This window comes from Equus asinus, chromosome 11, assembly GCF_041296235.1.
Source record: "Equus asinus isolate D_3611 breed Donkey chromosome 11, EquAss-T2T_v2, whole genome shotgun sequence".
NCBI classification, from domain to species: domain Eukaryota; kingdom Metazoa; phylum Chordata; class Mammalia; order Perissodactyla; family Equidae; genus Equus; species Equus asinus.
This window is the reverse complement of record NC_091800.1, coordinates 68,487,585-68,511,760: the sequence shown is the minus strand read 5'-3', so window position 1 is coordinate 68,511,760 and position 24,176 is coordinate 68,487,585. Positions and strand designations below refer to the sequence as shown.

The window sequence follows — 24,176 nt, the reverse complement described above, 5'->3', positions numbered from 1 at the left end:
AAAGGCCAAGGTAGAAATGAATGTGAAACGTTTGAGTAACTGAGTAATTGCTGTGCTCTGCGATTGCAGAACAGAGGGAAAGAGAGACAGGAGAGGGACAAGGTCATGGAGGATCTTATACACCAGTTCTTCTCAAACTATCTATGGGAAAGAACTCAAAGTTTTTTCTTTTTTTAAAAAAATTTTTCAGTCACAGACCAACATGCCATCCAACATGACTAGTTTGCAGATTGTGAGACAAGATCATCACTATGCAAGCTTGACAACTCCCCAAATGGACCATGCTGTCTTCAATGAGATGAGTCCAATGATCATGTGCTTGAAACTTGTAGCAATGTCAAATTGCTATGACAGTTACATGCTGGCTCAATTTCTCTCTTTACTGTACTTATCTTGATGCAGACCAGGAATAGATGTTCATGGATCTGTGGACCACATTTTGAGTCGGGCAGGAAAAGGACCTTGGATTTTACTCTAAGTGCAGTGGGAAGCATATATGAAGGAGGCAAGAAGGAAAAGAATCAAGGGCCTCTTATAGGATAGTGGGGGTGCTCTTTATTAAGATGGAGAAGATTGATGGCGGAAGAAATTTGGAAGGAGAGACTGAAAGTTCTCCTTTGAACAGGTTGAGGGAGAGATGTCTAGACCTCCAAGTGAAGAGGTCAAGTAGGAAGTTAGAACTCACAGCTGAGGTCAGGACCAGGGTTGTAATTTTGGGACATCATGATAGCCTGCATATAAAGCTCCAGACTAGGCAATTTATGTAGCAAGAGCTATTATGAAAGAAATCTCAGGATCTAGACCTGGAGATATTCCAACATGAGAGTTGTTGACTCCATCAGTGTCAATATCCAAAAAATTTGAATCTAATGTTTATGGAACCCTAGGGTTTCACAAAACAGAAGGAAATCCCAAAGTGTCATGATGCTGGCATGAAGTGGATTGATAAATACATGTGGAATCACTGAATAAGCTCCAAAACACCATTCCAATTCTGAGATACTGCAATTTCAGTATTATTCAAAATTCATAACCATGATGTGGTGGGTTGAATGTGGCCTCCAAAAAGATATGTCCATGCCCCAGAACCTGTGAATGTGACCTTATTTGGTAAAAGGGTCTTTGCAGACATAATTAAATTAAGAATCTCAAAATGAGATTATTGACAAAAATAATCCAAAACCAATCTATAAATGAAAATTGAGGTGAGTTTATTATAAGCCAGATCTAAGAACTAGCTCAGCCTGGAGACTTCCTTCCCCAAGGAAGGAAGGGCACAAAGAAGTGGGGGTGAACAGAGTGTTACATACCATCAAAGAGCATGTATCACACATGATTGAAATGTCCCTTTTACAATAGTCATGAGATTGCCCCATCAGCACAGCAATTGATGGACGTAGCAGGTAGTAGGTCTGCTGTCTCAGTGGACACAGCAGGTAGCCCATCTGTTGTCTCAAGGTGAGTGGTCACAGGGTGGGCACAGCAATCAAATCCTAGCCTAGGGAGAGATGCTCATCCTTAAGGAAATGCCAATGTGGGAGAAGTTACATCTTTATCTTAAGGCCATTTGTTCTTGTCTTTGGGACATAGCAAATGCTTAAAGCATCTATACAATGCATGCTCAACGACCATGTCAGGCCCTTTTGAAAAAAAAAACAAGGTTAGACTAAATTAGGTTTACACCAAATGGCTTCCTCATATACTCCAATATATCCTATTGCTTGCCATTTGTTTATCAAGATCATTGTGGATTATCCAGGTAGGCCCTAAATCCAATGACAAGTGTCCTTAGACACACAGAGGAGAGACACAGACACAAGAGGAGAAGGCCGGGTGGCTATGCAGAGATTGGAATGATGTGACCTCAAAACCAAGGAAGCTGAGGAATGGCAGCAGCCACCAGAAGCTAGAAGAGTCAAGGATTTTCCCTTGGAGCTTTCAGAGAGAGTATAGCCCTACTGACACATAGATTTTGGATGTCTGGTCTTCAGAACTGCAAGAGAACAAATTTCTGCTATTTTAAGCCATGCAGTTTATGGTAATTTGTTAAGGCAGCCTGGGAAAACTAACACATATGGAATCTTCTAGCTGAATCTATTCCACATTTCTTTTGGAGCTGCGGCTTATCCTGACCCAGTGATTCTTAACTCTGACTGCACATTAGAATGGTCTGGAGAACTTACAAAAAATGCTGAAGTCTGGGCCACAACCTCAGAGCTTCTGCTTTAATGGGCTTGGGGTACCAACTGGCACTGGTGCACAGCCAGAGTTGAGAAGTGCCATTTAATTAGTCACAACAACTTAATATCATGGGGGTGACACAGAAGTACATGGGACAGGAACAGCTAGAGAAAAATATTTTTAACCCTAGGATTTTGCTTTAGAATATAGCATTCTGAATCTTTATGCCCCCATATAAATTATTCTCTGAAACTGTTTGAACAAGTTTTACATCAGCTGTCTCTACAGGCCCTTTTGGCGCCTAGACAGTCTTGGTTCCACCATGAAGGGGTAAATGCATGCTCTGACAGTGGCCACCACTGCTGGTCTGGATGCTCCCCTCGCTGCCCTCAGAAGCAGTGGGGGAGGCTTTGCCTTCTAGATTGAAGCTTGACAACGCTTAACTTTAACATAAATCAAAAGATGTCACTTGCAAGCGCTTGCTCCAAATTGTCCCACTGCCTTTCTTACAATCAGATAGTGACAATTTTGAATTTCTGGTGGTGTGATACTTTGTATAATTAAAAAAATCTGCTGCATAAGAGAATAGTAAGTTATTATTTGGAGGGAAAAGGGTCCCTAATTGTGGAACAAAGCAATTGTTTGTACGTCAGCCCTAAATAAATGTTTCTTTATTTCTGAAGTTGTGTGACCTCCTGTAGCGGTCTTTCTAGCACGTCAGGAAGCAGTCAGGAGTGAAATGTAGTTAGCAATGCGCACTTGTCTATAAAGGGCCTTTGACAACGAGCTCAGTGCATCTATTGACTCCCTGGGAAGTCTGAGGTCACAAGCTTGGCTGGAGCACGCGAGCCCAGATAATGAAGATGGTTTTGCCCTCTTGAAACAAAGCCAGAAACTTTATCTACTTCACTGTGCACTTTGGGTCATGTGCTAACGATGAGGATTTCTGCAATACTAATCCCCCTAATGACGGCTTCTCCCAGCCCTTACACAAACCCACAAGGCCCCGTGGCTTGGCAAGCCAGACAGAATAACCGCAGCACGGCATTTGGCTTTTGAACTGAGTTCAAGGCAATTAAAGTCATGGGCTAAGGAGGGAAGGAGGGGTTTAGAAATACCAGCATAATAAGTCCTGTGACTGGAGCGCTCCGTAAATTAACTCCATTAGATAAAGCCTGATTTAATGGGGGGAAGATGGTGAGAAGCGCTACCCTCATTAATTCTGGCTGTTAGAGGCGCTTCTGATGGAATTAAATTTGTTTTAGTTGTTTGAATCACATAGAATAGTCTGTGCATGTGCATGTACACACGTGCGTTCTATGATTTTTGTGGGTATTTTTTAAAGAGCAGAGGAAAAGAACAAAAAACAAAAATATGCCAAAATATACCAATCCTCCAAAATCAAAAACTGAATGAATGCTCAAGAGCCAAAGAGTGGAAGACAAGGAGAAAGGCAGGATAGAAGCAAGGAGTGGAAAGTGCAAGAGAGTTCTCCTGGTTATAAAGCCATGAGCTCCCTTCGGTGGGGGCTTCTGCTCAGCTGCCTGGGCTGTGGACTCCTGCCTGGAGCCTGGGCGCAGTTCCCCCGGGTCTGCATGACGGTGGACAGTCTGCTGTCCAAGGAGTGCTGCCCGCCACTGGGCATGGAGCCGGCCAATGTCTGTGGCTCTCAGGAGGGCCGGGGCCAGTGCACAGAGGTGCAAACTGACACCAGACCCTGGAGCGGTCCTTACATCTTGCGAAACCAGGATGACCGAGAACGGTGGCCAAGGAAGTTCTTCAACCGGACCTGCAAGTGCACAGGTGAGGGAGCCGCTGTGAGCAGACTCGGCACGCTCCAAGCTGGGTAGGGAGGGCCCAGCTGGGAAAGGAGCCTCTTCTAAGGAACAGATGAGACCTTGTCAGTATTATACTAGGCTTTGAAAGGCAAACCAAGTTTCTTTTTTGTAGGCAGTGAATTGAGTAAGGCTGATGTCTTGGTGTATTCTTCACATCCTCTATACATCTAGTTATGGAAGCTAAATAAATATCACATGGGCCAAGCCTGGGTATGAACTCATGCCAACATACCATGGGCTTGTTTGTTGGAAGAGGAAGCTAAAGAGCTCAAGAGTCAGCTTTGAAACTCAGAGCAAGTCCTTTCAAGATCAATTCTGTGCCCTCTCCTTCTGGAATGAGTTTGCACTTGTTCTCAGGGGTGGGCATTCTAAGGAGTTCAAGGGGGTGGGCGAGACTTGGCATCTGGAAGACAGGCGTCGAGGGCAGGTGTTCTTTAGTCCTAGTCTCAGCATTTCTAACGATTTGAACAGGTCTCAAGCAGGGTGCATCTTGCTTGTTAAGATTATGACTGGGTTGTAACTTTGCCAAAGTTGGAGAGACGTGGCAGGACAGAGCTTTCTCAGTGGGCTGGGGAAGGGAGGTATAACAAGGTTCTTTTTCACTCTTGCCTGGGTTTGATGTGGGCATCTCAAAATTTGCTGTGTTCCTCTTTTATACCTTGGTCTCTCCTATTACCTGTTTCTTTGAAATTTCTGTGCGTTTCTTATTCCTCTGGCTGCTCTGAGCCTTCTCAAATCCTCCTCAGTAGTGCTCCCTCCAGTGTTCGGCAACCATGCACAGCGAGATAAATACTCGAAGCCTAAGAGGGCATTTGAAATGCAAAAAACATCAGCGGCATCTTTACCAAAGCCGGTGGGCAGTGTTCTACAATGTCCAGCTGCAGATGAATTTTTCCTTCTTAGTTTTTTTTTACCTATATTCTCATATGATGCTGGAACAGAGGAAAATAGAGATATTTGAGCTATATAAGGGTATAAAAAAGTAAACTAAGGGAATGTAAAAGGACTGTGATGTTGATGGAGGAAAGATGCTAGATTTTCTTAACTTTTAAAACATTCTGGCTTTATCATCATTTTGTAGTCACATTGTTAATTCTGTGATTCAGAGGAACTGTTAGTTTTGCCTTGGATGTTCATTGTGACAAGTTTTAAATAGCATAGTGAATATATGTTATCTATTTTTCCTAAGCTAATCGAGCATTTGCTTCTGTAGACATTATCTTGTATTCTCATGGCTTTTCAGTCTGAGAAGCAGTAAATTTCATATTACCTTTGTGATTGGAAACCACACAACACAGTAACTTCTTTGTCTATGACTCAAAAATTCTTCTGGAACACTGATTTCCAGGTCAATCAAAGATAGAGTGACACAACTTACAAAGGTTGAGAATGTCCATTTTATAGAATCCTTTGGCAGAAGATATTAGGAAACAGATATAACTGTTAACTCTTCTTATCATCATCTACTTTATTTTTTTGACCTTGCTAACAAGTTTCTTTTAAAAACAGGTGGGGGGGATGGAAAAATAGAAAGTGGCAGAATCGAAGGGATAATTGCCATCTCTCTTTCCTGAGAGAATGATTATAAATATTCCTCCATAAGTGACAGGAATTTAGGGTCACAGTGACCTGCGTTCAAAATATAAAAAGGATCCCTGCCCTGAGGAGGATAAACATACCCTAGAGGCAGTGGGCCAGAAACAGGGCCTGTCCTGAAGTCCAGGCTGTAAGGACATTGAATGTCTACAGGCCAGTCCTTGGAAGCAGAGCTTCCTCAGTGGGTATAATCTCCATCTCCGACCATTCTCAAGGCCACGGCTACCCCCCGAGACCCACTCCTGGGCTGTGGCTTGCCTTCCTTCCTCCGTGATTTGATCTGTCTAGACTCATTCAGGACCATAGCTCTTTCCATCCTAACTTTGGATGGCTCCACTTATGTTGACTAGATGGTTTTTTTCCTTCAGTTTCAGGGCACCAGACTTAGTCCTTAGTGGCTGAGCTGGAAAGTTACTTAGTATACACAATAATCACTGTGATGTGTCATATGTCCCAGAGCAAGACACATACTCTTCAGTTTATTCTTCCTCAAAAAGAGAGCTGCTTGCCATCCTAGGGTAGCTTTTTCATGGTTAAGGAGGCAGTGTTCAAATTGAAACTTGATCTTGAATGCCCCAAAGCCCTCGTTTCTGGTAGCTTCATAAATCTTTTGCAAATAGGACCCTTGGGATTCTTCTGAGGTCACCCAAAATTTATTAAGGAAGAAAGGTAGATTAACTTCTGGCAACCAGACTGTTGATAACACTGAACTTTGTTAATTCAGTGGGAAAATAAACACACCAATTATCTGTCAATGGGCATTTAGGTTGTCTCCACATCTTGGCTGTTGTGAATAGTGCTTAGTGACATTGAAATGCTAATATCTCTTTGAGATCCTGATTTCAATTCTTTTGAATAAATACCCAAAAGTGGGATTGCTGGATCATATGCTAGTTCTATTTTTGATTTTTTGAGACACCTCCATGCTGTTTTCCACAGCAGCTGCATCATTTTGCATTCTTACCAACAGTCCATAAGGGTTCCAATTTCTCCACATCCTAGCCAAGTGGTATATATGTACAAATGAGTACTATTCAGCCTTAAAAAAGAAGAAAATTCTGCAACATGTGACAACTTGGATGAACCTGAAGGACATTACACTATGTGAAGTAAGCCAGTCATAGAAAGACAAATACTGCACAATTCCACTAGTTTGAGGTATCTAAAATAGTCAAATTCATAGAATCAAAGAGTGGAATACTGGTTACCAGGTACCAGGGGAGGGGGAAATGGGAGTTACTAATAAATGGGCACAAAGTTTCAGTTAAGCAAGATGAATAAGTTCTAGAGATCTATACAGCATTGTATGTGGAGTCAAGAATAAGGTATTGTATACTTAAAGATAAGTGAAGAGGCTAGGTCTCATGTTAATGTTCTTCCCACAATAAGATAAAATTAAAGAAAATAAACACACCACAGTCTCCATGATTTTGAAGCTGGTAAAAGATTTTAGCCTAATACAGAGAAATAAATACAAACTCTGAAGGAGAAAAACCCTAAATTATGTGCTCAAATTCTCTACAGAGAACATCTCTATTCTTTGTGGGAATAAATAGAAACAAAAAAAATTACTGAACTTAACTGTCAGAAAAAGGCGAATTTCAGGAAACTTTGGCATTCGCCATTCACCCTACAGTGTTACCTGCCAGTTGGCATTTCAGAGAATATACCAGTTGCAGCTTTGTCTTTGGCCTTTTGAAAAACGTGAGCACCAAGTAGTTAACTGTTGTCTAAGAACTTCTTGTTTGTACAAGTGACTAAGTGCTTCCATTTTCCAATCTCTGAAATGGGGATAATGGTGAAACCACACTTGTAAAATCCTTTTGAGCTCTGTAGATGAAAGGCCCTGTGTGAGTATGAAGTATTGTTATTAAAATAATAGAATCTCTAATTAAAAGGAATAGGCTATTTAGAACTCCTTGTAAATTCACTAATCGGTAGTCTTTAAGCTCATTTAGTCTAATAGCCTTCGGAGTTTGAGCTTTTGCCACTCGTGTAGGAACGTGCACTGTTCTCACTCTCTTTCTGTTCTTTTTTTTTTTTTTTTTTTAAAGATTGGCACATGAGCTACCAACTGTTGCCAATCTTCTTCTTTTTTTTTTCTGCTTTATCTTCCCAAACCCCTCTGTACATAGCTGTATATCTTAGTTGCAGGTCCTTCCAGTTGTGGCATCTCTTTCTGTTTTTATCCCAGTCCTCTGTAGAAAGAGGACTTTGACTTTTTAAGTTTAATTTTTGCTCAAGGACATACTCAATGATAGACTGGCATCATCTAGGGATCCTTTATTTTTTCTCTCTCCATTTCCCAGTAAGATAACACAATCTGTTCTAAAAAGCCTGTCTTAAATTTTTTGCTGCTGCTATTAGTGTATTAACAGAAAAAATGAACTCATGTTAAATCTGATGCAAAGAACTACTACAAAATCTAAATTAAAGAAATCAACATTTTGTGTGCAAGGCTTTCATGTTGCTGCACTTTGCAATTGTCTTCAGTGAAACGACGAATTCTTTAGAGCAGGTTTAGAAGCTCAGCAATGAAAGGGACCTGACTGCATAGCTGTGGCGTGTTTTCTCTGAGACGCACTGGAAAAGGTATTTTTTTTTTTACTGACTACATTTCTGGGTCCTGGGTGAGCTCAAATCCAGACAAATGCTTTCTTATTAGTACGTCCACAGTGCTTTGCGGGGGCAACTGTGGTATGTGAAAAGAGCTGTGAAGCGTCTCTGGTCTCCTGACTTAGAATTGCTCATTTTGTCTTCTGCTGTCCATGGCGCTTGGTTTATTCCTGTTTTCACTCTCCCACAGTTAGACTTGTGCCCATATTTCATCGTGCACATGTCCGTCATTCATCTCCACTAGAGGAAGGCACTGTGCCTTATTTATATTTGTAACTTCTAGCGCCTAATGCCTTTTATTCAATTATTCACGGATTCCTTCATCACCTACCCAACCAATGTTTATTTAGCACTGATTATGTTAGGCCCTTCGGGTGCAAAAAGTAAAAAGCCCAGCTTGATCTTTAATGTGTCCAAAGTGTAGTGGATGAGTCAGACAGATATGAAACAAATGCTAATACAGTACTACTTGAGAAGTGGTATCTAGTAATACTAGTGTAATAACACTTCATATAGAACTTACTATGCACCAGACCCTGTTCTAAGTGCTCTAATATATTAACATGCTTGTTTTCCATAAGGACCTTATAAAGTAGAATTCTTATCCTAAAATGACAGGCTCTGGGAGGTTAAGTGCAAAGTTACCAAGTGCGGTAATTTGTATGAACGGACGTGAAGCTGTAGGAACAGAGGAAGGCACACTTAGTTTTGTCTGCCCTTTAGGTTGTAGGTGTTAATAAATCATTTGTTGAGTAAATGAAGGAGAGAGATAACTGCTTATTGGTAATTTTGTTTCTAGCCACCAAAAAGAACTGTGGTAAAGAAAGTGCAGGAATCTTAAAACTAAGGCCTAAGGTATGAACGACTCAATTTCCACAACGAGACCCCAAAATTCAAAGATAAGTTTTATGCCTTTAAATATAGAAAGGTATTGAATTTATTATTACAAAATTTAGATGTGCTATTTCTTAGTATTTTGAAGGAAGGAATTACTCTCCTGTCATAGAGCTGTGGCTATAGGCAAACAGCTGGAAGTTTGGATGGTTAGTATTCTTCAGGTGCGTTTCGTTCGATTACTCCTCAAAAAATACACTATTCCTGTAAAAGCTGCCAGAGTTGGTGATATGTTTTAATCAAAGATGTTTTAAAAATAGATATTATACAATTTTAGTAGGTACCCTGAGGGAAAATAAATAGACACCAAGCTCCATGAAGCCTGAAGCACCTTGCATAGCTTCAATACTATAGTAACTGCTCAATAAACATTGATTTAATATTTTGTATTTAGTAGCTTCACTCTGGTAATCAATATAAAATTTAATGTTTAACTCAAACTATTCAGCAACATGATCTTCAGTCTTGAGACCAGTAGAATTTTTCCTTTTAAGTAGTTTTTACTTACGTTCTCGTATGGTGTTGAAACATAGGAGAATACAGATAACGAGCTATGTAAGGGTAGATAGAATATTTTGTATATGACAAAAGGAAAGAACCCAAAAAATCAACTACTTTTTAAAAAAATTCTTCCTACTTACGATATTTTTAGGAACGTTTTCTTTAGCCATCCAAAAATCCATTGGGTTAATAGAAAAGGATGCTGTGCATTTTCTTTACGTAGTACAGGTGCTAATCATTTTGTTTTCATGCTATTGGAAAATTTTCTCTTCCTTTAGCAATCCAAATAAACTTCTCTCTACTATGGTCATAGTATTTTTTACTTACTCTATTTTGGTACTTACAGTTTATCAAAGTTATTTATAGAGCCCACTTTTCTTTCTAATCCACAAGGATAGGAGAGAGAGGAAGAAGTTTTATGTTTATTGAATTATCTGCTACATGCTTTATACTTCGTTCTTTTATTAATTAACTATTTTTAAATTTCAGCTTTATTGAAGTAGAATTGACAACCAAAATTGTAAGAGATTTAAAGCATACCTTGTGGTGATTTAGCTTTATATTTCTTTCATTCATCCAACAAATATTCATTTTGTACAAGGCCAAGCATGCGCCAGTTGTCTGTAGCTGAGACAAGTAGATGATTGCAGTCGGTGTGGTCAAGTCAATGAAAGGGGAACAGGGGGTTACAAACACAGGGAGAACAGCGTGGGAGCATCTGACTCTGACATGTGGAGTCAAGGAAGACGTTGCAGAAGACCCATCCTGAACCTTAAAGGAAGAGTAGGTAACCCAGGCAAAAAGGAACTTAGGGAGACTATGAGGGAAAAGTGTTGCAGACAGAAGGAAGAGCAAGTACAAAGGTCTGGGAGCGTCAGATGGAGGAGGAGGGCAAGGGAGCAGGTCACCTCCCTGTAAATACTTTACATAACCTCTCTAATCCCTTAGGAGATAAATATCATTATCCCCTCTTGTTTCAACATTTCACTGCAATAATACTTATTTATATATTTATTTATTTATTTTTTCTTCCTTCTTCTTCCCCCAAAGCCCCCCAGTAACATAGCTGTATGTTCTAGTTGTGAGTGCTTCTGGTTGTGCTATGGGGGATGCCCACTCAGCATGGCTTGATGAGTGGTGCCATGTCCACACCCAGGATCCAAACCAGAGGAACCCCGGGCCGCCGAATTGGTGCGTGCGAACTTAACCACTCTGCCTTGGGGCCGGCCCTCAATAATATTTAAATGTTTACTCTCTAACTTATTGCCACCTAGTAATGAGGCGCTTATCATACCAAAAGCAATAATCAAGCCTAAGATGGAAAAAGTCAGAGGCAGCGACAATAATTTAAACTTCAGACGCTAATCAGAAAGGTGCTTAGAGCTCGAGCCGACCAGGGCTCAGTGCCGGGGTTGATAAAGGAAAGGCATTTGTGCAGACGACAGGCAACCCTGCAGTGATCTACACTTCCTGACACTATGGCAGCTAATTCAGCTTTATGACCTGCCAGCTGCCATTGATTTTGTCTTAACTCTGTCTCCTTTGTGAAATAAGCTAGCTTTTTTAATGTTAGATTTCACCTAAATTCCTGGAAATCAGCTTATTTATTTTGCTTCCACCTTTAGCTTGGGGTATATTCTCTTCCTTCTCTAAATCAATGAACTGTTTTGTGTCGGCCTTATTGTGTGTGCCACAGGACAAGAGGGGCAGTGTTGACATCCAAGGCTGCTGCTCAGCCCCTGGATGGGAGCATGGAGAGGACACAGGAAGAACCCCCTCCAGCATGATCTGTGAGAGGAAGGAAAGCCTAGCAAGCAGTGCCTGTATTAGTTTGCTAGGGCTTCCATTACAAAGTACGTCAGACTGGGTGACACACAGAAATTCCTTCTCTCACATTCTGGAGGCCTAAAGTCCCAGATCAAGGTGTCAGGAGGTTTGGCTGTCTTCTCCCTGTATCTTCCTTCGTATGACCTTCCCTCTGTAACTAACTGTGTCCAAATTTCCTCTTCTTATACAGACCTTGGTCATATTGGATTAGGGCCTACCCTATTGACCTCACTTTAACTTAATTACTCCTTTAAGTACCCTGTCTCCAAATACAATCAAATACTGAGATATTGGGGCTTAGGACTTCGACATATGAATTTCAGGGGGACACAGTTCAGCTCATAACAGCATGTAACGCATTTCACATCCTATTTCTTTGCTGGGAATATTTCTCGGGAACTTTCTAGTGTTCAGTCCCCTTGGAGATAGGAACCTTTCAAGAGGAGGGTAAGGAAAGGAAATTGACTGCCTTTGCCCTCTTGTCATCACCTTCATCTTCTCTTCCATTCTACCCCAGAGTTCAAATTTGGAAATTTCTTCCAAACTATATAAACTTATTTCCTTTTCCATCTTTCTCTCTCTCTCTCTTTTTAAAAAATAAACTAGGAAACTTTGCTGGCTATAACTGTGGAGACTGCAAGTTTGGCTGGACTGGCCCCAACTGTGATCGGAAGAAAGCGCCAGTTGTTCGGCAGAATATCCATTCCTTGACTCCTCAGGAGAGGGAGCAGTTTTTGGGTGCCTTAGATCTCGCGAAGAACACCACACACCCCGACTATGTGATCACCACGCAACACTGGCTTGGGCTGCTTGGGCCAAATGGGACCCAGCCACAGATTGCCAACTGCAGCATTTATGATTTCTTTGTGTGGCTCCATTATTATTCTGTTAGAGATACACTATTAGGTAGGTTTTTTCCTTAGCTTAAGGTATATTATTACAGGTTTGGGATTGGGGATGAGTGGGTGGGAAGTCATTTCAGGTAAGTTAATTAACAAGAGAACAATCTCAAGGAAGAGTTAGGCTTAGGAAAATCATGGAATAGTCAAATACTGCCTAGGATGGAATGGAGCTGTTTCTTCCTGTACGTTGGCTGCAGACATTTGCAGTTTGTACTTTGGGTTCAAAGTCTAAACTCTTCTCAATGAAGCTCTTAATCTTCAAAGGCAAGAGTTGGTGAAGTGGAGGCAAATCCGTTTTGATTCCAGAAGGAAACCTTTCTAAATCTGGCCATGGAAGGCCTCTCTGACCTTTTCTTCAAATTGGAGGCGCTAACTGAACATGCACTGAAGCACACGAAGCTTCTTTGTGCAGAGTTGAAGTGTTTTTATTGGAAGGTATTGCTCATTAAACTCACAGGTATTAGTCTACGGACTTTCAGGCCTTCATTTATGATGTCCATGCACTGCTGGGATCCCCAAGTTTTTTGGGGTTGTATTGTCAAGGAAAAGCATAAGCTAAGCCACAGCAATATAGCTTAGCTTAGCCCTTTGAGCCAGTTATGTGGGATAGTTGAGAAAATGGTGCCCTGCCCTTCCAGACCCTAAAAGTTGGGCCTGGGAGCACTTGGAATGGAGAGTTATCTGTTAGGAAGGTCATTAATCTTGTAGGTCCAACTTCATCCTCAGTTATTTTCAGAAAGCGAAAGCCGTAGACAGTAGTTAGCTGCAGGAGGGCTTGAATCCCTTCCAGGTTCTGCTCAGTGCAGTCCTGAGCCTTGGCTATACCTACAAGTCTCCACTTTTGGGGCCCCTCATTGGGGTTAGGGTGCATGGAGACCTTGCGCTCCCTTTGAACAGTCGGATTCTCATCAGGAATTCTCTGTCCTCATGTCTATCACTCCTTCCCCATCACTTGATTCCCCCTCATCATTTTGTTTTGAGAACTTTAAACTTTGTTCCACAGTAAAACATTTTAAATGGACTGTGTAGCCAACAGCAGCGAGAACAGTTTTTTCCTCAGTGTGAGTCTTTTTAAAACGCGCCCCACAGGTAAGCATCTGTCTTTCTTTATCGATAGCTACGGAGGCCCTTCTGGCTATAAACTTTCATGGTTTTCCTGTCATCACTCTGAGGAATTTTTGCTTTATGAGAGGGTTGTCTCTCAAGAGGAAAAGAAAACTATAGTTTCTGGTCGTATCCAGGAATTAAATTTATATTCATGTCTGTTCATCTCTCTGAAGTTATTATAGATACTTTCAAAAAGAACTAAAGTTAGTGAAAGTTTCTACATAGCCTTCAAAAGCTGTTATGAAAGAGGGAGGAAGGATGGAACAGGCAGTAAGGAGGTCATTAAATTGCCCAAAGCGTTTCACTCAAATTGGTAGTTCCAGTGGCCAGCCAAATCGGTTTGAATGTATTTTTCTCTCGTCTAGTCTTGGCAGCCATGCTTGTCAGCTAGTAGTTGCAACTGATTGATGGCTGAGGCAAAATCTGTGGGAGTCCTTTTTGGTTCTATAAATGCTGAATTAGGACTAAGTGTAGTTAAAGTTACTTTATTATTAATTAATCCCTCTCTTATAAATATGTGCATTTGTAAGGACTAGGTTAGAAAATGTCTTTTAAAAATGTATTTCATTTAGGTCTCAATGATCTACTCCTTTGGATACTCTTCTTTCATCTTAATGACATGTTGCTTGAAAATTAAATATATAACAGGCGCTTTTTTTTTTTTGAGGAAGATTAGCCCTGACCTAACTACTGCCAGTCCTCCTCTTTTTGCTGAGGAAGCCTGGCGCTGAAGCTAACATCCGTGCCCATCTTCCCGTACTTTATATGTGGGATGCCTACCACAGCATGGCGTGTCAAGTGGTGCCATGTCTGCACCTGGGATCCCAACCGGTGAACCCCGGGCCACCGAGAAGCAGAACGTTCGAACTTAACCGCTGTGCTACGGGGTCGGCCCCTATAATCGGGGCTCTTAAAGCTGAAAGTGACCTGAATTTCTCCGGATCTCTGTCAACTATCAAACTTAAGAGAGATAAAGGAGGATTTATCCCAAAAATGCTAGTTGCTTCTGAAATTGTTTTGTTGATGTTGTTTTCGGAGAGATGAATGACAAAAACAGTTTTTTCCAACTAAAACATCATGGACTTATTGGCTCTGTAGACACATCCCAGGTAAGGTTTAACATTTAAAAAACTTTATTCTGTGATCTTTAATTAGTTTCCCAATTGTTTAGGACCAGGGCGCCCATATAAGGCCATTGACTTCTCACACCAAGGACCTGCCTTTGTTACATGGCACCGGTACCATTTGTTGTGGCTGGAAAGAGATCTCCAGGTTGGTGAAAACTATACATTTGGCTCTTTTAATTTTGCTATAATTTTGGAGACTCATATCAGTCTTTGCTCTACTCTCTTTCTTGTTGTATCTGATGGCGTGAATTAAATGACTAGGTATGCCCTTTGCTTGTAGCGACTCACTGGCAATGAGTCCTTTGCTTTGCCCTACTGGAACTTTGCCACTGGGAGGAATGAGTGTGATGTGTGTACCGACCAGCTTCTTGGGGCAGCAAGACAAGATGATCCGATGCTGATCAGCCAGAATTCAAGATTCTCCAGCTGGGAAATTGTCTGTGATAGGTAATGGCACATGTACCTGCAATGGAAATCCAGACACCACATTTTCTTACATCTGAGAGATGGAGAGTCACTCTATATTTCAGTTTCAAATGCATGTTGGGTTCTGTTTAGATGTTTCTGAAAATGATTTTCCTGAGGGAGATGGGAGTTTAAAAAATTATAAGCCCTTTAATAAAAAAATAGAGGTATGGAAACCACATTTGTGAATTAAGTATGCTTGGCCATCATTTTTTTTCATTAACTTTTTTAATTGTGCTCATAATAGCTTATAACATAGTGAGGTTTTGTTTGTCATACACCATATAAGTATGCCACTTCACCCCTTGTACCCACCCTCCACCCTCCTTCCCCTGATAACCATTAATTTATTTTCTTTGTCCATGAGTTTGTTTATATTCTGCATATAAGTGAAATCATATGGTGTTTGTTTTTCTCTCTCTGGCTTATTTCGCTTGACATCATGCCCTCAAGCTTCATCCATGTGATTGTGAATGGGATGATTTTGTCCCTTTTTATGGCTGCATAGTATTCCATTGTATATATCTATACCACATCTTCTTTATCCAATCATCTGTCAATGGGCACTTGGGTTGCTTCCATGTCTTGGCTATTGTGAATAATGCTGCAGTGAACATAGTGGTGCATAAGTCTCTTTGAATTGTTGCTTTCCAGTTCTTTGGGTAAATACCCAGTAGTGAGATAACAGAGTTATATGATATTTCTATTTTTAATTTTTTGAGGAGTCTCCACACTGTTTTCCACAGCGGCTACACCAGTTTGCATTCCCACCAGTGGTGTATGAGGGCTCCCTTTTCTCCACAATCTCTCCAACATTTGTTGTTTTTTGTCTTGGTGATTATAGCCATTTTGATGGGTGTAAGATGGTATATAAGTCTAGTTTTGATTTTCTTTTCCCTGATGATTAGTGATGTTGAGCATCTTTTCATGTGCCTGTTGGGCTTGGCCATCATTTTGAGATCAGCTGTTTCAAAATTAGAAGTAGTTCCTGCATTCAGCCTACATTTCTTAAGCACTGATCATATTCTAAGCAGTGTAATAGTGCTGAGAATACAAGGATGAATAAAATATAGCTTCCCTTTTGAATATCATATTGTGTTTACAAAGGTAAATTGCTTGTAAACAAGTTACAAAACAACGTGAGAAGTATCTTAATAGACATATGTGCACAGTCAAGAAGAGAGTCAGGAAAAGTCTCTAACAGGTGGGGATGATTATCCAGGGACTTTAAGTAGGCACAGACCTCAGCTAGATGTAGGGGAGGGTGGTGAGTGTGTCCTAGATGGAGGGGACATCAGGTCTGAAGCTAGAAAAGTCTCTTGTAGCAGTCTGGTAGGGCTGGGCCACGGGTGCTAGTGAGTTGAGAGGACAGGCATGGGGCAGGGGAGAATGGCCTCTGAAGTACCAAAGAACACACACGCAGACCAGCAGCCCGCAGCCCATGAAGAGCTCTGTCCTTAGTGATCCCTTGAATTTGTTTCTGTTTCCCGGAACACATGCAGAAAACGCTTCCTCAAGGAACTCATCTGGCTTCCTTTATTCATTTGTTTCCTACGAAATCCTCCTGTTTTTAACCCCACTACTCTAGCTTCCCTCTTCTGTATCTTTCGACTACTCATGGCACAGAGCTTCATTGCCAACACTCCCAGGCTGGGCGTGCGTGTGTTTTCAGGGGTCTAGGCCTGGCTAGCAGGGGTCCCATCTTCTGCATCTTAAGATTTTCCTACAGCCCTCCAGACAGTGCTCCAGAATATGTAGGGACGTGGTAGGCGCTTTTTACATGACTTAGTGTAATTTCATAAAACACCATTTCTCACAGTGCCTTGGGGTATTAATAGGTAGGACATGAAAAGAGATTTCTATGATCCAATAAATTTAAGGAATGCTGAGTTGAAAAGATTTTTTAATTTTAGAACGTAAAGAGCCTTTCTTATGTAAGCGTATCGCTATTCTTCAAGAGGGGCCTGCACTGCACTCACTGACCCGGCACCTTTATTGCACAGATCGTCTCACCGGAACACACTGGGGAAATGCAGCTTTGGAGGCCTTTTTTGCCTAGTTTTCAGGCACTGGCCTCTTTCACCCTCATGCTTGTGCTGATTCCATTCTCACATCCCCGGCACCATGCCCTCACCCATTAAAAGCCACAGAGAAACATCTTTAAATTTTTATGTCTACCAATGAAATAATGCTATGATGGTGGAATTCCAGACCGTAACAGACGTGTAGGATATAACCTTTCATGGCATGGCCCCTCCTCAGCCTCCATGTTTGCCACATAACCATCCCTACTGCCTTGGAACATGTTCTAATACAACGTTTCTGCTAATGCCTCTCCTCTGTATAGTTTCATCTGTTTTTACTCTGACCACCTCCATCTGCCTTCCGTTTGCCTAAAACGCTTTCCCAGTTTACACAGACATTTCTGCCCAAACTGGCTTAGCTCAGTATAACACGGGCCACCCTGGTCTCTTTTCAGTTACTTCAGATTCAAATGCGCATGACAGGAGTCACCGTCTTGCCTTGTAATGGTAATTATTCTTACTGTCTCTCCAGTGGAATGGTAATTATTCTTCATCTTTATGGATATATTGATATTTTATGGGATCTTGGTTTTTGAAACTCCTTAATCCATAATTACTTTCAGAGGTAGTAGTTTTAGCACGTATTTTTGACCCTTGTAAGGTAGCTGTAATAAAATTTTATCATGACCTGATTGGGTTACTTGGCCCAAAGTTATGACACTCTCTATCCATGAATTGACATATTATCTTTAATCTCCTTACAAATCTTAGCTTAGATGACTACAACCGCCGGGTCACCCTGTGTAATGGAACCTACGAAGGTTTGTTGAGAAGAAATCAAGCGGGAAGAAACAGTGAGAAATTACCAACCTTACACGACATACAAGATTGTCTGTCTCTCAAGAAGTTTGACAATCCTCCTTTTTTTCAGAACTCTACCTTCAGCTTCAGGTTGGTGCTCTGAACTCTGCTAGACTGGCATTTTTTGACACTTTCAGATTTTCATGCCTGTTACAACCTGGAAGGAAATCCAGGTCTTGGGAGACGTTTACAAAGCTAAGTAATGGAGAAGTGCTTGATAGGACTGGATAACAAGAGGTCAGTGTTAGGAAAGTCATCATCCATCCACTATAATTAATAGTGTAGATTTAACATCTCCTAACTTAGCTATTCAAAAGCATCTTTTGTATTTCTAATTTCTGTAAAAATAGAGGTAGTCTTCAGGACCAGGGAACTCATTAAAGACAGCATTTAGAATATTTGCTCATACTCTTTCTTTTTATTTTTTTAAAAAAATTTGTCAGCCATAGACTTTCATATTGGGGTCTAAAATCTCAGAGGAGTATTACAGAGTAAATACAGCTCAAATTACAGCATAGCAATGACATTACAATGCTTGAAATTTAAAGACCAGCTAACAATTTTGTCCCTCCAAAAAGACTTTGAGAAGTATGAGAAATATGTATGGATATAAATGATTTTAAACAAAGATAGATGGAGCTCCATAAAAGAATGGTGGATAGATAGATTCATGGTCTTCTACCAGACCGAATTCTCTCTCTCATAACTGTGTGTAAACTATACAACTGATGGGTTATTTGGGGCCAGGGGCAGAGTGGACAGAACTTGAGTGCAGAGGTTGTGCTAAGTGTAGCAGGACTCAGAGTCTGTGCTGGAGTTGGTCACAGCCCTCAGAGTGATGTCAAAGGTGAGGTAAAGGGTGAAATTTAAGACTGTCTTGAAATAGAGTGTGTATTATTGTTTTCACTGTGATAAAAATGTTATTGAAGCAGATTGCAATCCGTATAGATTTGAGTTAAGAGAGTGGTTCTCAATGTTCAGTGCCTAGACCTCCATCTGGGAGTTGGTTAGAACTCCAAATTGTTGGGATCCAGCCTGCACCTACTGAATCAGAAATTCTGGAAGTGGGGCATGAAATATGTGTTTTCCCCCAATGATTCCAATGTATGCTTAAATTTGAAGCTCACTGAGTTAGGGTATGGACAATTGACAATTAGAATTTCCTGAAAATGGGGAGAGGGAAAAAAGAGAAGGATAAGGGGAATTGGGGGATATATTTCGGATGCTGAATGTATTACAGTCAAACTGCAGGTCTCTTTAGTTGAGAAATAGGAATAGAGGATTATATGTTAACTCAAAAAATATTTAATGATCATAGACTGTGTGCTGGTCATGGTACTGAGCCCTGGCAACAAAAATCTGAAGGATATATAGTCACTGCCCTCTAGGAGTTTATAGACCAGCGTGGGAGACAGAAATGAAGATAATTAATTGTCATACAGTACACAAAAGAGGTATAATCCAACTTAGCAGGTACAGAAGTAGCATTGATTAAGAGTTCCATCTCCTTAGAGGAGATCATCCTTAAAAGTTGGGGCGAATTGTTAATTAATTAGCTATGACAGAGCTTCTCATTTTCCTACCCAACTCAAATTAGAAGAGTGTTGTCTAGGCTGGCAACAATCCAAAGAGACTTTTATTAATCCATGACTTTTATTGCTGACATGCTGATTTCTCTCAGGAATGCCCTGGAAGGGTTTGATAAAGCAGATGGGACCCTGGACTCTCAAGTGCTCAGCCTTCACAATTTGGTTCATTCCTTCCTGAACGGGACAAGTGCTTTGCCACATTCTGCGGCCAATGATCCCATTTTTGTGGTATGTTCAAAGACTCAGAGTAGATGAAAAATTTTCTAAACAATATGTTGGATTTATTTGCCTTTCAATAAGATTAAAGTTTGGGATGTGTTTTATTCTCTGTGTGAACCATGGGATGTATGCCTATGTGAATTAACTTTAATCTGCATCATAGGGGTGGTTAGATAGCATCTGAAGTTTCCTCATCAGAAACCCATGCTGTAGAGATGGTTAGCTTTGGAATGACCCCAGCCAGGAGTTTACAGTCCAGAAGTGGATTCATAAATTAGCATAATAATATTATAAATTAGGTCATAACTTAGCATAATATGTATCATAAGTTAGCATAGTAGAGTGTCTCAGGCATTAGAAAAGCCTGAAAGGATTTGGGCTCTTGCTGGGTGATTTTGGGAGGGCTTAAGGAAGCAGGGCTTTGCTCTGGATTGGATGCTGTCAGGAAGCAGGGGTAATTCTGATTGGGTATCCCAATAGTTCTTCTCTCTAGGGTGGGCAGACTAATTGGTAAAGCAGCGGCAGTGGCTTGTATTAGCCAGAAAGGGCTAATGTTCATGTTGGGTATTTTGTGGTTTGGACAATGTTCACGTTTTGTCTGCGATGAGACACGATTATGGAATTGCCTTGGTTTTATCCTGATCCATCACAGTCACAGAGTGACCTTATCTGGTGTTGATATTCCATGTAACATTCCTGTTTACGTCCAACAGGAGAACACCGAGACCTCGCTGATAGGGCCAGGCCAGCTTCTGGATGTCAGAGGCTGCTTTGTTTCCTCAAGTAAAGCTCACCGAAGCTGGCTTAGAAGCTTTAGACAACATAAATGTTTGTTTCTCAGCTGCTGAGCCCAACAAAGTATCTGCTCCACAGACACTTCACTCACCATCCACTATTTTAACACAGTCTGTCTGTCTTCAGGGTCGTATCTTGGATAGATGGTTTCAGAGCAATTACAAGAAGAAATTTCACTGCTGGTCCTTTTTTATTTTGCCAGTATTTAGAGTTTACATTCTTATCCAGTTGGATCGCACTGTAGCAAACAGACACTGTATGGTTTTTTCCCCGAGTTTTCCTGATCTTAATGTTACTCTTAGCAGTGTGTCTTAGTCTGCTCAGGCTGCTGTAACAAAATAACACAGACTGGGTGGCTTAAACAACAGAAATTTATATCTCAGAGTTCTGGAGACTGGGAAGTCCAAGATCAAGGTGCTGGCTGATTCGGTTCCTGGGGAAAGTTCTCTTCCTGGCTTGCAGACCGCTGCCTTCTTGCTGTGTCCTTACATGACAGAAAAAGCAAGGGAGTGAGCTGTCTGGTGTGTACTTCTTATAAGGACAACTAACCCCATCTTCTCAGGGCCCCACCCTTATGACCTCATTTAACCTGAATTACCACCTTATAGCCCCATCTCCAAATACAGTCACATTGAGGATTAGGCCTTCAACATATGAATTTGGAGGAGGAGGGGCCACAAATCAGTCCATAGCACAATGCATCCTGAAACCTTCATCTTACAGCAGTTTGTTTCTCTGGACTCCTGGGAGGCCACATGATATAGTCAAAAGAGCACTGGATTACAAGTCAAATCAGCTCTATTTAGTCCTGACTTGTGCAGTCTTGGGAGCCTCATTGAACTATGTGGAGCCTCTGTTTCCCACTCTGCAAAGTGCGGGTCACAGGCCGGATCTGGCTTTGGGGAAAAGTGTTGTACTCATTAAAGCAACTCGTCATAAATTAGGATATTATGATGCTGCTCTGGCAACTGTCAAGTACAATACAAATGTCATCATAAACATATGACTGTGTCTTGTGGTAGTGAGTGGGAACGGATTAGAGAACTATGCGTTGGGTTTGAATTTGCAAACCCTAGTTAAGTTTCCTTGTCTTGTGCTCCATAGTAGACAGTTGTGCCCTAAGGTGATTTACTGACAAATACAAAGTCAGACGTATTTCAAAGATGATGGTTATTTTCACTCCAGCCAGGGTACAAAAAAGGGAGATATGAAGAGCAAGGGTAGAGATAGAGCTTCCAAGGATTCTAACCTTGTCTGGTGGTGTGAGGGTCCCGGTAGCTTTCTGGACTCCCAGATAGGTAGAAGCAGGTAAGAGTGAGCTATAAGAAATCCTGGGATGGGAGCAGTTGGTGGAGGTATTCCTTCTTCCTAAAAAATGTTTCTACCCTCCTATTTGTGTGGTAGCAATAAATGAAGGAGTTGTCGGAAATGTGGACTATTGGTCCCAACTTTTAATAAGGTGGGGGCTTACCTGTGAGGCCTCTGCAGCCATCTTTGCTCTTCTGTAGGATACCTGTCTTGTTCAGTGGTTCTAACTTTATCTTTCACCTCCTTTTTCTGGCTATCATCTCAGCCATCAGCTTATGCCAAACATTTCTGGTGTCTACCTTCTCTGCTATGTATCTATAAATCTATTTATCTATACTATATGTCTCTAAATAAGTCTTTTTTAAAACATACATTTTCAATTATATAATTTGTACACACAATCTATCATAAAGACAAATGCAACAGTACTCCTTATCTAGTACTCCAAAATATTATGAGTAGAACAGCATAATCCTCCTTCAAGTTGAGGTTTATACGCCAAATCTTTCTTGCCTATGAAAGGAAATAAGAGTGATGCTAGTAATTTGATTTTCAGCCTCTTGTCTCAAGGACTGCTATGTCTTATCTCCTCCTTTTGAGGAAGCCCACTAAGTGTGCAGGCTTGGCAATATTTTTCTCTGAATGACCGGATAGCAAGTATTTTAGGCTTTGCAGGCCAAATGACTTCTGTTGCAGCTACTGAACTCTGCCACTGTAGCATGAATGCAGCCACAGGGAAAATATGAACAAATGAGTGTGGTGTTCTAATAAAACTTTATTTATAAAAACAGGCGGTAAGGCCTATTTGGCCCACAGGCTTTAGTTTGCCAACCCCTGCACTAAGGGATCAATGTCCCTGCTCTGCAGTAGGGATATCTCTCTAGTCATTATTTCTCTTCTTGATTTAGGTGGAAGCCATGACTTTATAGACGAAGAATTCCATGACTTACATATAGTTCAAAGATAGCAGATGTTTAGTTGTCCTTGTCTTTATTACTTTTAACATATTTAACATTTAAAATTTTGTTTTCCTTTGGTATGTGTTATCATGTGCGTATAAATAAACAAAAAGCCACGGCCTTTCTTTGAAGGCACAGATGGAATGTTTTGGCGCTAATTCCAGAATCCACAAACACCGTAGGCTGTTTACAAAGAGTTTCATGTTGAAGCCATTTGAGCCTTAAATGACTTTTCACATATTGAGAACTAGGTTAAAGCATTTAAGTTAGAGTTACAGCTTCTGAAATTTCAAGTTCATGAGGCAATTCATGTAAATGTGTTACATACATTGCATACAACATTTATTAAAATTGTTTTTATGAAATCTCTTCAAGCAAGAGAGACACAAAGTTGTAAGTGATCACAATAATGAGTGAAAGAAAGTTTAACATTAAGATACAGAAAAAACTCTGAACCAATCTCTGAAATTCTAATATTTCCTAATTCTAATAAGGTAATTGAAGGAAATGCACACATTTGTCCTGGAAAATAAGATCAGATCACAGGAATGCTAAGTTGTGCTGTCTTCAATATTAAATTTAGATATAACCTAGAAAAGAAAAAAATAGGGAAAAGGATAGATTGTAAAGTTAAATAGTTGAGTTAACTGCCAAGAAAGAAACATATCAGAGACTAGTAATTTTCTCCCCAATTCCTAAAGATACTATTCTTAGGGTGTATTTGGATGTTATCCCTTTAGAAAGGTGCATTTGGCAAGTTCCAATTCTTTCATTCCTCTGTGGCTGGGGGATTCATAGGTTGCATGGTTAATCCTCACTGAATAGCTGGTGTGTTTGTTCCCCCCCTTATACACTGAAATTCTAAATGGAGTAAGACATACAAGTAGCCTTATTACCATTGGTATTTCTTAACAAAGATAATCAATTGGATTATATGGGTTCATTAATTTAGGGATATAAAAGCAAGAAAAGAGAAAATGAGTTTTTAAAAACAAAGATCTGAGGAAGTACACTATGTCAATCCTGTAAAACCCCCACTGTTCTAGGCTGCAATACAACTAGTAAGATTAATAGGTCATAATAACAAGTATAAAATACTTCTGAGTTACTATGTGTTTAACTGAAATTTTTAAAAAGAAGTGTATAGGACATTGCTTTTTTCTCCCCAAGAGTGAAGCACTTAAAAATGGACCCATTTTATTTATCTTTCTTAAAAAAAGAACAGTCATAATTAGACTAATACTTTTAGTAATTAAAACAGCATTGTTTTATACTAATTTTTTAGCAGTTTAGTGGTTTTTAATGACATAATTACAGAAATATTGGCAAAAAAATGTTAAAATGTCCACAGTTCCATCTCAGTTTTT

General features: G+C 40.5%; 1 protein-coding gene across 2 annotated transcripts in view; it reads left to right on the top strand.

The window, feature by feature from the left end:
• Positions 1 to 3,204: 3,204 nt before the first annotated feature.
• DCT (dopachrome tautomerase) overlaps positions 3,205 to 24,176 on the top strand; it is a 34,760-nt gene continuing 13,788 nt past the window's right edge. The window contains exons 1-6 of one of the 2 annotated variants that reach the window (XM_014864851.3): positions 3,205 to 3,984; positions 12,060 to 12,359; positions 14,634 to 14,734; positions 14,870 to 15,036; positions 17,850 to 18,029; positions 19,621 to 19,756. In XM_014864851.3, the coding sequence (XP_014720337.2) occupies positions 3,594 to 3,984; positions 12,060 to 12,359; positions 14,634 to 14,734; positions 14,870 to 15,036; positions 17,850 to 18,029; positions 19,621 to 19,756 (1,275 nt within the window). In that variant the 5' untranslated portion in view covers positions 3,205 to 3,593. The remainder of the gene's footprint in view (positions 3,985 to 12,059; positions 12,360 to 14,633; positions 14,735 to 14,869; positions 15,037 to 17,849; positions 18,030 to 19,620; positions 19,757 to 24,176) is intronic. The other variant, XM_044779822.2, reaches the window with a different exon arrangement.